General features: G+C 44.9%; 1 protein-coding gene across 2 annotated transcripts in view; it reads right to left on the minus strand.

The window, feature by feature from the left end:
- RAB40C (RAB40C, member RAS oncogene family) overlaps window positions 1-14134 on the minus strand; it is a 78369-nt gene that overhangs the window by 12472 nt on the left and 51763 nt on the right. For both annotated transcript variants that reach the window (XM_089683155.1, XM_089683164.1), the window contains exons 4-6: window positions 13129-13189; window positions 11893-11970; window positions 6378-6600 (exon numbers count right to left, since the gene is read on the minus strand). In XM_089683155.1, coding sequence (XP_089539281.1) covers window positions 6378-6600; window positions 11893-11970; window positions 13129-13189 — 362 coding nt within the window. The remainder of the gene's footprint in view (window positions 1-6377; window positions 6601-11892; window positions 11971-13128; window positions 13190-14134) is intronic.

The following is a 14134-nucleotide window of genomic DNA, read 5'->3' on the forward strand; positions in this document are numbered from 1 at the left end:
AGTTGATGTCCCCCTTGGAACCCAAAATTTGGGATTTTCGTTTACTTTCACTGTTGATAACCAGAGTGAGAATTACCAGTAACTCCTTTTCTAGAAGTCTTCCAGGACAGCCCCTTGAGACATGGGGCTCCTCCCTTCGGGACAGGAAACACGTAAGCATAGTACTTTAAAAAGGCAGACCTCCAGGCCTCCCTCTTTAGTTTCACCCAAGAACCACAGGAAGACACTAAAAGACATAACCATTTATGCATAAACATATATTAATGTTCAACCTTATGGTGGGAAATCCCAGCTGTCCTGGAAGACTTATAGAAAAGGAGTTACCGGTAGTCTAACTCTGGTTTTCTCAAAATGTCTTCCAGGACAACCTCCTTGAGACGATGATCAAGAACCTACCCATTAGGGCAGGGCTACTGCCTGGAGGACTTTGCACCCAAATGCCTGATCTTTGCTAGAAAGCAGATCCAGTCGATAACGCTTCACAGAGGTAGAAAAGCTGGACCAGATGGCTGCCTTACAGATCTGTTCTGGTGAGGAACCGGCTCTCTCTGCCCAGGACGCTGACAAGGAGCGGGCTGAGTATGCATTAACAAACAGGGGCGGAATCTCTAATAAATTGTACAACTCTGCAATAGCCATCCTAATCCATTTAGCTATGGTGGATTTGGAAGCCTTGGAACCCTTCCGCACTCCTGCAAAAAGAACAAAGAGTCCAAATTTCTGAACTCTCTGGATCTACTAAGATAGGCCAAAAGGCTCCTTCTCACATCCAATAACTCAATCTTTTCTCTTGTTTGCGGGAGCAGAACAGAAGGTCGGCAAAATTATATCTTGAAACCTATGAAAGGAGGAGGAAACCTTGGGAAGAAACCCAGGATCAGTTTTGAAGCACAATTCTATCCTCGCAAACTGCCAAACAGCGCTCCCTAATAGAAAGCGCCTGCAATTCACTACCCCTACGGGCAAATGTGATTGCTACCAAAAATACAGTTTAGGGTTAAAAACTTTATAGAAGATTTCTCCAGAGGTTCAAAAGGGACAAAGGAACAAAGCTTTTAGAACCAAAAATAGATCCCAAACTGGATAGGACCTGACCGCCGCCAGCCTGGACTTAGAGAGAGCCCTGAAAAAATCTGCTACAGAGGGATCTTGCTGGAGGGGGACCTGAAGGAAAACACTAAGAGCCAAGGCCTGCACCTATAAAGTGTTAACCAAAAGTCCCCATCCTGGAAGAAATCCAACACCGTAGGGATATCTGCAGGGCTCCGACCTCAACAACCAGGAGTTGAATCTCTTCCAGACTGCAGAATAAATAACGCTAGTAACTGGTTTGCGGCAGTTCACCAAAGTCCTAATTACTCTGTCAGAAAACCCCTGAACTTTCAGGAGTAGTTGTTCTTCAGTAGCCACGCTGCCAACCTCAAGGTTCTTACCTGAGGGCGCAGCACTGGACCCTGAGAGATCAGATCTTCCCTCTCTGGAAAGGGGAACCAAGGCCAGGCTCCACAGCAAAGAAAACCATGGCCTCTTTGGCCAGAACGGGGCCACCAGAATGAAGTTTGTCTTTTCTAGCAAAAACTTGCGCAGGACTGCTGGTATCGGCCTCACTGGAGGAAACGCATAACAGAGATTGAACTCCCACATGCTTGCGAATGCATCCACACCCAAAGCCTGATCTCATGGATTTAGGGAGAAGAACCAGCTGACCTTCCTGTTTTCCTGGGAAGCAGAGATCGGCCTCCATCATGCCCCACCTGAGAGTGATGGATCGCAAACACTTCCTGGTTGAGAGACCATTCGTCATGTTTGACTGGATGCCAACTTAGGAAGTCTGCTAGGGAATTCTTCACTCCTTTCAGATGGATAGCAGATATCGAAAGCAAGTTTTGCTCGGCCCAAGATGGAATGCTGTCCATGATTGTATGAAGAGGAGGGCTTTGTGTACCCCCCTGCTTGTTGATGTATGCCACCGTAACCATATTGTCTGAACAGATCTGCAGGTGATGGTCAGTTAGCTCTGCCTGAAAGGCATCTAATGCTCGCTGGCCTGCTAGAAGCTACCTTTGATTCAAGGATCTCTAAGCCTCCTCCACGGACCATGACCCCTGGGCAGCTCTGTTGCCCAGATGGGCTCCCCAACCAAAGCTGCTGGCATCAGTCGTAATGATAACCGGATAAGGAGTGTTCCACTCCAGACCCTTGGTCAGTTTGTATTGCTTCTGTCACCACCAAAGGGATCTCTTGATGCTGGACGGGAGCCAGGCTGCCAGATCCAAAGCAGATCTGTCCCCGTTCCAAACCCTCAGAAGAAAGGCCAACAGTGGCCGCTGGTGGAATCTTGCCCATGGGACAGCTGGGAAACATGATGTAATGAGACCCACTGCCCTCATGATGTCCTTTATTGTTGTGGACAAATTGCTCTGCAACCCTGCCAGCACCTGATCTATCCTGAGAAACTTTTCTCATGGAAGGAAGATCTTTCTCTCTGCCAAGGAAATCTCATACCCCAGATAGGCAAGTCTCTGGGAGGGAGCCAAGCATGACTTGTCCCTGTTTACAAGCCACCCCAGACTCTGAAGGAAGTCCTGAGCAACCTGCAGATCCTCTGTCAACTGTTGCTGAGACCTGGCCACAAAGAGGAGATCGTCCAGATGGGGAATGATCATAACAGACCTCATTCTTAGGGGAGTTAAGGTCTCCACAAACACCTTCGTAAAAATTCTTGGTGCTTAGGCCAGACCAAAAGGTAGAGCCTGACACTGCCAGTGATGGATCTCTGAACCCATCCTTACCGCTATTTTTAGGTATTTCTGACATGCACGTTAAATGAGAATGTGGACATAGGCATCCCTTAGATCCAGCGGAGCCATGAAGCAACCTGGGGAAAGGATGCTCCTTACAGAGAAGACAGATTCCATCCTGAAGTGTTTGTATTTTAAAGACATTTTGGGAGGGGGGGGCGCAGATAAGGCGAATAACTTGCCCGAAAACTTTTTCACAAAAAAAACCAAAAAAAAAAAACCATGGGAATAACACCTCCTTCCCCTGCTCATTCCGGGAAACTTGAGTAAGGACCTGCTGATCTACCAGGACTCCAATTAGGCCACACAAAGGACTGTGCCTTTTCCCAATCCCTGGGAAGGTTGGTTACTAGATACCTGGTGGGGGGACTGGAGTCAAACTCTAGCCCAGCAATGGGCAAACTGCGGCCCGCGGGCCGTATACGGCCCGGCAGACCCTTTAATCCGGCCCGCAGAGCATGCTAAAAAAAAAAAAAAAAAACACAGCCAGGGCAGGCAAACATTGGCTGTCAGGATGTGTGTAGGCGGGGCAGCGTGACGAACGTGAAGGGAGCTAGGCTCCTCTCACAGTCCGCCCTGAAGACCGGAACGGCGCGGGAACACGGCGAGAGGAACACGCGGAGCAAAGGTAAGTGAATTGACACAGGGGGGACTTGTCTTACTACTTGGGGGGGGAATAGTACTGTGGGGGATGAATTAATATGGGGAATGAATTACTATATGGGGGATGAATTACTATCTACTCTTGGTCCGGACCCCGGGTCCAATATATGAACCCATTGCGGCCCTCAAGTCAAAAAGTTTGCCCACCCCTGCTCTAGCCTGTACTCTCTATCAAGTCCAGAATGTACAAGTTCGAGGGGATTGAAGCCCACCGAGGGAGAAAGGTCTCCAGTCTTCCTCCCACTGGGACGCTAAAGTCATTGATGGGGCAGGGCTCTGAGGAGGATTGAATAAGATCCCCCCCTTACCCTTGTTCTTGTGCCCTGTCCAATGTTTCTTGGGCTGAATATCCTTAATTTGCTGGACCTTCCTGGAGTAAAATCTCTTCATACTCCCAGGAAATGCCCTCTTTTTAATCGGCCGTACGCTCCAGAGCCTCCTCGAGACCTGGACTGAAAAGGTTTTTGCTCGTAAAAGGGTAAGGCACAAAGGCGCAGTTTGGACGCCGAGTCCCCTGCCCAGGTCTTTAACCATAATGTCCTTCTGGCTGAATTCACCAGGGCCGAAGTCCTCACAGCTAGCTTGACTGATTTGGCCGAGGCATACGCGAGAAAACCTACCGCTTTAAACAGCAAAGGAAAAGATTTTAGAATTTGCTGCCTGGAAGTCCATGCCGATAGATACATCTAACTGGGTAAGCCAGCACTCAAAATGTCTGGCGACACAGGTGGCCGATAAAGCCGGTTTAAAGCAAATAGAGGCGGAATCCCAGGCCCTGCGGAGTAAGATTTCCCTTCTTTTATCCATAGGATCCTTTAGGGCCCCCATATCTTCAAATGCTAAGTCTGTCCTCTTAGAAACTTTAGATAGGGGGGCGTCCAACTTTGGAACTTTGTTCCATGGCTGGGATCCGTCGTCCTCAAAAAGGAAATCTCTTTTTTAGATTACCTGAAAAAAAGGGCTTCCTTTCAGGGTTTTTCCATTCCAGCTTAATGGTATCAGCCAGGGAACTATGGACTGGAAAAACCCTAGTCTTTTTTACATGTAGACCCTGATACATGAGGTCATGCTTAGACAGACATATGTCCCCCTCCTCGATCTCTAAGGTTTCATAGATAGCCTTTAGGAGGTTGTTCACATCAAGGGCCAATTTGTACCTGGAACCTCTGAAGGCACAAGCTTCACAGTCATCCTTCTCTGAGCCCTAACCTGCCTGTGAGGAAGCAATGGACCTAGGATCTTCTTCCGGGTCCTCCTCCCTTCCTGATACTGCCATACTAGCCGACTGGGTCCAAGGCCCCAGAGGTGTCTGCATTTTATCCAACAGGGATCTAAAAGACTGAAACGTAGTTGTCATGTCATCCTTAATGGAGGTGAGAACCCTATGGCAAGCTGTAAATGATTGATCCTTAATTAGGCTATCCACACAATTTTGGCATAAGGGCTTTTCCCAAGCAGAACCCAATTTCGCCACACGAACTGCACACTTCTTCTTAGGGGCCCAACTCTGTGTCTTGTCCTGGGTTTTGACCTACAACAAGCAAAAAAAAAACCACACAATACAGAAGATAATCAGCCCCAGGCTCCTCATCCAAACACCATTGTGCTGGGGAAGACAAATGGAAGTGTACCCCACCGTCACCTGCAACTTAGACTGAGGAAAAGAAAACCACCGCCCGGAATCAGCAAGAGGGAACCCCAAGTCCCCAAGCCTACCTAAGAGGAGTTGGTGCCTGAGGAACCAGGGTCTGCTTGCTGAGAGGGGCCAGCACCTTTCATCACGTCCCTTGTGGTGTGGTATCCACAGCCTCTGTTGGGTTTCTCACACCGCACCGACCGCCCGAGCTTGATGCCTGTGCCACGAATGGAGACCGGAACCAGAAGTCTCCCGGCACCCAACGTCACCGCGACCGGAACCTCTGGTGTTTGGAGCGCAGTTGCTCCACCCCCAGAAGTCGCAGCTAACTGCCCGCCTCGCTGTCCTCCTGCCTCCACTCCGCCGTGCAGTCTCGGCTCACCCTTGAGCTTCAATATAGGTTCCTTTGAACGTGCACTCATCTTTCCGGAGGAAACACTAAAAAACTGAAGAGGGAGGCCTGGAGGTACGCCTTTTTAAGTACTGTGCTTACATGTTTCCTGTCCCAGAGGGAGAAGCTCTATGTCTCAAGGGGGCTGTCCTGGAACACGTTTTGAGAAAATAATGGTAAATATGACAAAAGGAGAGGGTGAAGCTCTAATAGCGGCACAGACAACAAAAACCCGACAAGAAATCGAATCCCTATACACACTACAAAAAAAAACAAACAAAAAAAAAAAGTGTTGCCTTTATTGACACTTATTCTACATACAGAATCGGTCTACGACAGCAGCACAGAGCCATGTGTCCTATGAATGGTTTACAAAAGGATGTTGATATCCTACACTGAAGGCACATGAATTTAACTGCCACTGATTAGGAGCATGTTACACCCTAAATGCAGGTGTAACATGTTTCTGAAGGTGAACCTATCCTTAATGCATTTCGATGGCTAGTAATGCATCTGCATATAGTGTATTTTTTACCTTGTTGAATGACAAACATCTATATATTGTATTCTTAACCCTGGAGGACTGATGAGCCCCCCATACGGTGTTTAACACACTGTGTACAGAGGGTTCAGTAACAACAGTAAAAAAACAATTCTAACGAATAAACTAAACTAAAATACAATGACAAAAAAACAACACAATTTCTGGCCTAAATTAGAAAGTATGTTATGGATTATTAGAATTGTCCCATTAGCCATAAAGTTTCAGTTCCTACCACCATGTTTTTGTCCTCAGCATTAAACCATAACCACAAGATGTGTTCAATTTGCTCTTTTTCTAACACAGTCACCTTGTCACTTTCCCCCCTTGGCATAGGACACTCACCCCTGTTTGGCCTCCATATCTTTTCCATTCCATGCCTCATGAGCACTATTCGAGACAGTTCTGTAAAGGACTCTGTCACATTGAAGTTGCACAGCGGGCTGACCTCAAAAAAGGTCATACCGTTCTTCTCGGCATAGGCCCGAGCCTGTTCAGTGGGCACCTGCCGCTTGAAGGCCAAGTGCAGCCTATTTCCCACCAAGATACGAGGGACCCCTGGAGCATGCTGCAAAAAAGAAAAAGGCAAAATAAATTTTTTTCATTTTTTAAATGATCATTTAGAAAGGTGAAAACGTAAAAAAAGAACTACAAGTAACTGTAAACATCAGTAAGGATGTTAGGGTAAATCTCTAACAGCAACACAGTAGGTAATCATTTCTATTATCCCCATCTTTTTATGCTGGTCTGTATCTCATGTAAATGTACACTCACTTTCTGCCCGGTAAAAGTTATCACTGTGACAAAGTGACTGAAGATCTCTCCAAAAGAACAAAACTTTATTCAAAGCCGAACACTTTTGGCTTTCCAAAAAAAAAAAAAAAAAAAAAAAAGGAAGATCTGCATTTAACTTGAGGTTTCTATCATTCTGAATCTACTGATCCTTACAATTTTCACTGGATGTCTTTTATTCATATGTTCACTTTGAATTGTTTAGGGTTGTGACTACTGCTTTTAAAAAAGACTAGACAAAGTTTAGCTCCGTTCACATATAGGCAATTTGAATCGCAAGCGCCGTGATTCTGCCCGCGATTTCAATACACGCTGTTAAAATGTCAAATTGCACATCAGCCTGTTCAGGTGCCAATCATTTCACTGGCACCTAAAAATGCAAGGTGATTCTGCCACAACAGATTGCGCAGCAATCGTGCAAACCAAATCGTGCAACGCGTATTGCCCGAAAGAAGTTCCGGAACTTCTTTTGGGCAATTTGGTTTGCTCGATTGCAGCTCGATTTGTCACATGCAGCAAAATCACCCTGGGTTTTTAAGTACCACTGAAATGAATGGCACCTGAACACGCCGCTGTGCGATTTGGCATTTTAACAGCACGTTTTTAAACTGAGGGCAGAATGGCAGCGATTCTGCCCACAATTCAAAACACCTATATGTGAATGGAGCCTAACAGAAGGAATAAAATATTTACCTTTGCTGTAGAAAATGCTGCTCCAGGCTCTTCCAGTGCTTGTCACATGACTGAAATCTAGGGATCAGATTACACCCCTGCTGGAAAGGACGATTGATCAATCTCAAATTTGATCCTCCCCTTCAGTAGAGTGATTACGCGGCCAGATTATGGAGAAAAATTAAAGATTTCAGTGTTTCTATGACTTATTTAACTGTCCCAGCAAAACAGCTTTATAGGTTAGATGCACCAGATTGTAGACAACCCAACCCGGATTTATGACATTCTATGTGAGAGCGGTGAGGCTGGAGCATACAATCTGTGGCTACCACTCAGCATGTTACCCAGAGCTACTGTTGAGCTGACCATGTTTAACCACTTGCCTACCGGGCACTTATACCCCCTTCTTTACTAGGCCAATTTTCAGCTTTCAGCGCTGTCGCACTTTGATTGACAATTGCGCGGTCATGCAAGATAGTACCCATATGAAATTTTTATCATTTTCTCACAAATAGAGCTTTCTTTTGGTGGTATTTAATCGCCGTTGGATGTTATATTTTTTGTGCTATAAACAACAAAAGAGCAAAAATTTTGAAAAAAAAATTTCTTTGTTTCGGTTATAAAATTTTGCAAACAGGTAATTTTTCTCCTTCACTGATGTGCGTTGATGAGGTGGCACTGATAGGCGGCACTGATGAGCTGGCACTGATATGCAACAATGATGGGCACGGATAGGCGGCACTGATATGCAACAATGATGGGCACGGATAGGCGGCACTGATATGCAACAATGATGGGCACGGATAGGCGGCACTGATATGCAACAATGATGGGCACGGATAGGCGGCACTGATATGCAACAATGATGGGCACGGATAGGCGGCACTGATATGCAACAATGATGGGCACGGATAGGCGGCTTTACTTTTTTGCGCTATAAATGAAAAATGTGCAAAAAAATTTGAAAAAAAATTTTTTTCTTTGTTTCTATTATAACATTTTTCAAACAGGTAATTTTTCTCCTTCACTGATGTGCGTTGATGAGGCAGCACTGATAGGCCGCACTGAAGGGCACTGATGGGCAGCACTAATGAGGCGTCACGGATAGGCGGCACTGATAGGTGGCACTGACTGGCAGCACTGATAGGTGGCACTGACTGGCAGCACTGATAGGCGGCACTGACTGGCAGCACTGATAGGCGGCACTGACTGGCAGCACTGATAGGCGGCACTGACTGGCAGCACTGATAGGCGGCACTGACTGGCAGCACTGATAGGCGGCACTGACTGGCAGCACTGATAGGCGGCACTGACTGGCAGCACTGATAGGCGGCACTGACTGGCAGCACTGATAGGCGGCACTGACTGGCAGCACTGCTGGGCACTGACTGGCAGCACTGCTGGGCACTGACTGGCAGCACTGCTGGGCACTGACTGGCAGCACTGCTGGGCACTGACTGGCAGCACTGCTGGGCACCGATCATCAGAGCACTGATCATCAGTGTCCTGATGATTAGTGCCGATTCCTGCTCTGACAACTGCCGGTTCTCGGCAGTACTTTCCTCACGCTCTGACAGCGTGAGGAAAGTGCAGCCGAGAACAGCAATTGCATTTCCCCGTGATCAGCGTGTCATTGGACACGGCTGATCACATGGTAAAAGGCCGCTGTGATTGGCCTTTAACCACATCACGTGATCAGCTGTGTCCGTAGGACACAGCGATCACGGAGAACCCAGGGGCGCGTAGGAGAACTGTCCGGCCGCAGTGTAGCCGTCATTCGGCTATCTGCGATTGGCAAGTAGTTAAGAAGTACTTCAAGGAGATTACGGATATCAAAAACTCCTTTACTGCATGTTACAGAATATACAAAAGGACATTTACTATTTTAATAGCAATCTACCTTTGCTTTATTCTGTGTAGTAACAAAGGGAGCCTCATGAAGACCTTGGCTTCTTAGGCTCAATAAGCTGAACATCTAGGGTTCATCAATATTGCCATCTACTGATTCAGACTGGAATTGCAGCCTGAGAATCTACATAGACCATGTGTAGATCATCCAAGGACACCATGCTCTAAAAGGCTGGTCGTTTGTGGTGATGCTGCACTGGGATTGGGTGGAGTGCTCATTGTAGATGTAAACTGTACTTAAAGTTCAAATATTACTAGTCAAATATGGATCCTCACAAAAACAGCGCTTCACCCATTATGGCTATAACAATATACTAATAAAGATAACCATAACAGTAATTGTAAATTATGGTCATCAATAATTGAAATATCCTCCACCAAGTGTAGTAAAGTGCATAAAGAAAAGTCCACCACATAAATCCTTTTCAAGAGAAGTCTCTATGATAGAAGTTTGATTTGAGTTGATCCACTCCAACACCACCGTGTTTCCTGTGAGACATTCCCCCCATCAGATAACACACTCACCAGAACATGGTATTAATTAGGCAGAACATAAATCCTCCTCTTGGTCCCGCAATCTCCACCACAGAGAATGTGATCCAATCAATCCGATTCATAAATATAAAGCACAAACCACGCAGCATAGTTCTGTCTAAATGCTTTAATTACCATCCCCCATAAAATAACACTCACATTAGGATACCCTCTGAGGAAGTTGTGATGACGAAACACGTCAGGACGTGACCATACGTGACATCAGCACATTCATCTGATTTGACAACAACTCTTCTACTCGGAAGTGGTGCAGCGGGCTGTACACGGATGTGTGGTGAGACGCCAGTCGGCCATTCCATACGGTGAAAAGTGCTTTATTGCTATTTCATGTGTTTACTATTTATCCTAATGTGAGTGTTATTTTATGGGGGATGGTAATTGAATAGAGCATTTAGACAGAATTACGACTTCCGGGTTCCCTTCCCTACAAGCACAGCGACGCAGGGGACGGAACCGGCGGGAGATTAAAAAAAGTAAACAAAACATGGCATACACACAATACATTGTAATCTGTTAGGATTACATTACTGTATCAAACCATTTCACCTCAGTTTTGTCCCGAGTGCTTTGTCCTGTGCCCTGCCTGCACTTTTACTGTTCTTTCTGCCTGTAAACTGAGAAATGTCCATGACGTCCAAAAAGTGTCCCTTTAGGTCAAAAGCGGTTTAAGGCCAGCTAGAGAACAGCGATAGTAAATTAGAACCACTTGCAGAATTGAGCGATAATGATTTGTGGCGAAATGCATCATCAGATACTGAAAGTGACGACAGAGACAATTCTGCTACTGAGCTCAGTGATGTGCGGATTGAATGAAGTACGGATCAGGCAGAACCACCAAAATTCCCAATTACTGGAGCATCTAGTATGAAAGTAGACGTTGAACACGACAACCCCTTGGCATACTTAAAACAAAAAGTATACCACTCAGGCAAACAATCCAGATCAATCCACAACAGGTGCAGGCTCTGGCTCGCCACCACACACGATGCAATAGGAAAAAGGTTTAGCCGCACACCGGAGGATAGATGAATATAGTATAGTGTGTATTTATTAATCCATAGGACACACAAAACACCAGGACATGAATACAGGACCTGTTAACGCGTTTCACCCAATCGCATGCTTAATTATGATTAAGCACAAGATCGTGTGAAACGCATTAAGAGGTCCTGGTGTTTTGTGTGTCCTATGGATTAATAAATACACACTATATTCATCTATCCTCCGGTGTTCAGCTGACCTTTCTCCCTAGGCATACTTACAATTATTTCTGGCAGATGAGGTTATTGAAAAAACTGTTACTGAGACAAACCGGTACCTAGAGCAACAATTGGCTACTCTGCATCAGAAGTTTCCAAGAAGCAGAAAGTGGGAACCAGCGACCAAAGATGACATTTGAATTACATTTATTATAGTATTTTTTATAACAATTATATTATAATTTTTGATTTTGGGATTCAATGTTTATCGTACCCAGGATGTTTACTAGACTCTTGTTTGGACAGATTTAAGTGAGTTATTCCTAAGAATTACAATATAAAACAACAAATTTCCATGAAAAACAATGTACCGCTTTGACATTCAAAAATATTGACAAAATCAGACAGCCAGGGAGGTTAATACCACGTTCCAGTGAGTGCGTTATCTGATGGGGGGGGAATGTCTCACAGGAAACATGGTGGTGTTGGAGTGGATCAACTTGAATCAAAGTTCTATCATAGAGACTTCTCCTGAAAAGGATTTATGTAATGGACTTTCCAGAGACACGATCACCATGCCTTGCATGGGCAAAGCAACAATGTAACTTAAAAACAAGAAGTGAAAGGGGGAAAGTTATGGTACTGGGCAGTCATTACTACCACCATTCAATCTCATCTTCCAAATTAATTGTCACTGTTAGCCCATTATTTACTGCAGCTCCAAGGAATATTACCTCATCTATCTCTTTGATCCATCGGTCAATTCCATCAAAGGACCACCGGTTGGTGATGTCATAAACAAGGAGGATCCCCTGGAAAACATGAAGTTAAATAAATGGCACACTTCAAAATCAAAACAAAAAGGCTCCAACACAATCATTTTGCTAGTATAATTATAGAACACACGGGAAATAGAACTTTACTGATTTATCTCAACTGATCTTGCTGGACAATATTTTCCTACCCATAAGGCCGCTTTCATTTGGGGTGGATTGTGATGGTGATCCGCTTGCTCTGTGGAGATCTGTCCACTGAGGAAGAAGATGACAGGTCCTTGTCTGCTCCGCTTATGCAGAGCGGACACAGTCCATTCTCCTCTATGGGCGGTCGGATGTAACAGCTGCCTGTTTACACCTGGCTGCCATCCGATCAGCTGGACGGGAGGAGAACAAATCCCCATCCACCTGTTTTGGGCCTATCAGATCGAATGTAGGTGGGTGTTAAAGGACATATGTCTGTTTACACCCGCCACTCCATAGGAGGAGGATCAAGGTTCTGATCGGGTGTGCCTGAAAAACGGATAGTCTTCACAGGACTGAGATTGAGCTATGCAGTCACTTCTGCAGCAGTTTTCTTATTCCCAGTTACAATCCTACACAATATCCTTTTGTCTTTCGGTCAGTTGACCAAGTCGACCGTTTATGTTCATCAGACGATGTTTTCCCAGAATCTGTATTAGCCATCATAATCTTTGATACTGTACCTCAAATGGCAAATAAAATTGGTAACTCCATTCACAAAGGCACCAGCTAAGCGGCACCAACAATTTGTCCTCTTTGAAGCTCCGGAAGCTCTGACATGACTCTGTATTACTAGCAGCACATGCAGTGAATGACAAAAGGCTTCCCACCTGTTAACTGGGTGTCTCATCAGACAGCGGAAGCAAAAGAATATTACATCACTTCCGCTTTTATCGCAAAACATGTTGTCACTTTCACACCTGCAAATCATGTAGTGTTTCCATTTTTTGGTCTAACCCTTGTACATCTTTCAGCACAGGCTTTCTTCAAAGTGAACTGTGATTTGTCCAAGCAGACCATGCATGTAAAAAGGGTGCAGTTTGGTGAACCTGTTGCTTTAAGCACCAATACAGATATGTATTCATAAACACCAGTGGACACTGGAATTAAATGACACCAGTAAACAAAGATTTTGTTAATCTTTTCCTGGGGCTGTGTATGTGATCTTACCTGAGCTCCTCTAGAATAAGACCGAAAGATTGTGCAAAACCTGCCTTGGCCAGAGGTGTCCCTGGTAAAGAAGAAAAAAAAAAAAATCAGGTCAGAGGTGAGGAAAAAATGACAAACCTTTTGTAGTGCTGGTAGCAATGTAAAGTGGAACTCCAGCCACAACTGTAGTTTTCTGTTTTTACAGTAGGGCAGAGTTAAGTATATGTAAACCCTCACCTTGTAAAACAACTCATTCTGTTTAAAATAGAAATGAAAAAACATTTGTATATAGATATTAAAACACACACACTATAAATACCTTTGCTACCTCCCTCTGCCTTTTTTTTTTTTTATTGTGATCACTTTCCCTCTGTTCTCAGCTGCATACAGAGGTAAGGGTGGAGAAGCAGCAAGCAAGCTGATCTTCCCAGTGAATAGCTGTGCAGGGAGGGGGGGGTGTCAATACAAGTGTGATCATTGAAAGAGAGCAGGCACACTCACCAGCACACTCACCACGCTGTGCTCTCATGCCTAGTGTGCTCAGTTTTAATAAGAAAGCAGAGGTACTGGCAGGGATACCAAAGATTTCACACAAAGGGAAGCACTACAAAGAGAACAGGATACTTTTTTTTTTTATACAAGTACATGGTACAGTAGGAACATAAATCGGAAATATGAAATGTTGGGTTGACATATTCTTTAAAACCTCTGTCAAAGAGCAAAGGCAGCTTTATTGGTCACACTCCTGGTTTGGCCTTTCCACTGGTTTAGCAATTTTTGGAAAGTCGTGATCATATCGGTACAATAATGTATTTTCTCTCAGGAAATTATGTGGCTCTTTTTATTAGCTTCGAATGCATCCTGCTGAACTGCTCTTCCTAAGCATTATTTAGATATATATATGTCCCCTCCATATATATATATATATATATATATATATGTATGTATATATATATGTATACCCTCCCTCCTAGATTGTAAGCTCCCAGGATCACGTCCCTCCTTTCCCTCTTGTATTGAACTGTAT

The sequence above is a fragment of the Staurois parvus genome, unplaced genomic scaffold (genome assembly GCF_062004578.1).
Source record: "Staurois parvus isolate SC_StPar_1 unplaced genomic scaffold, SC_StPar_1.0 ptg000018l, whole genome shotgun sequence".
Taxonomy (NCBI): domain Eukaryota; kingdom Metazoa; phylum Chordata; class Amphibia; order Anura; family Ranidae; genus Staurois; species Staurois parvus.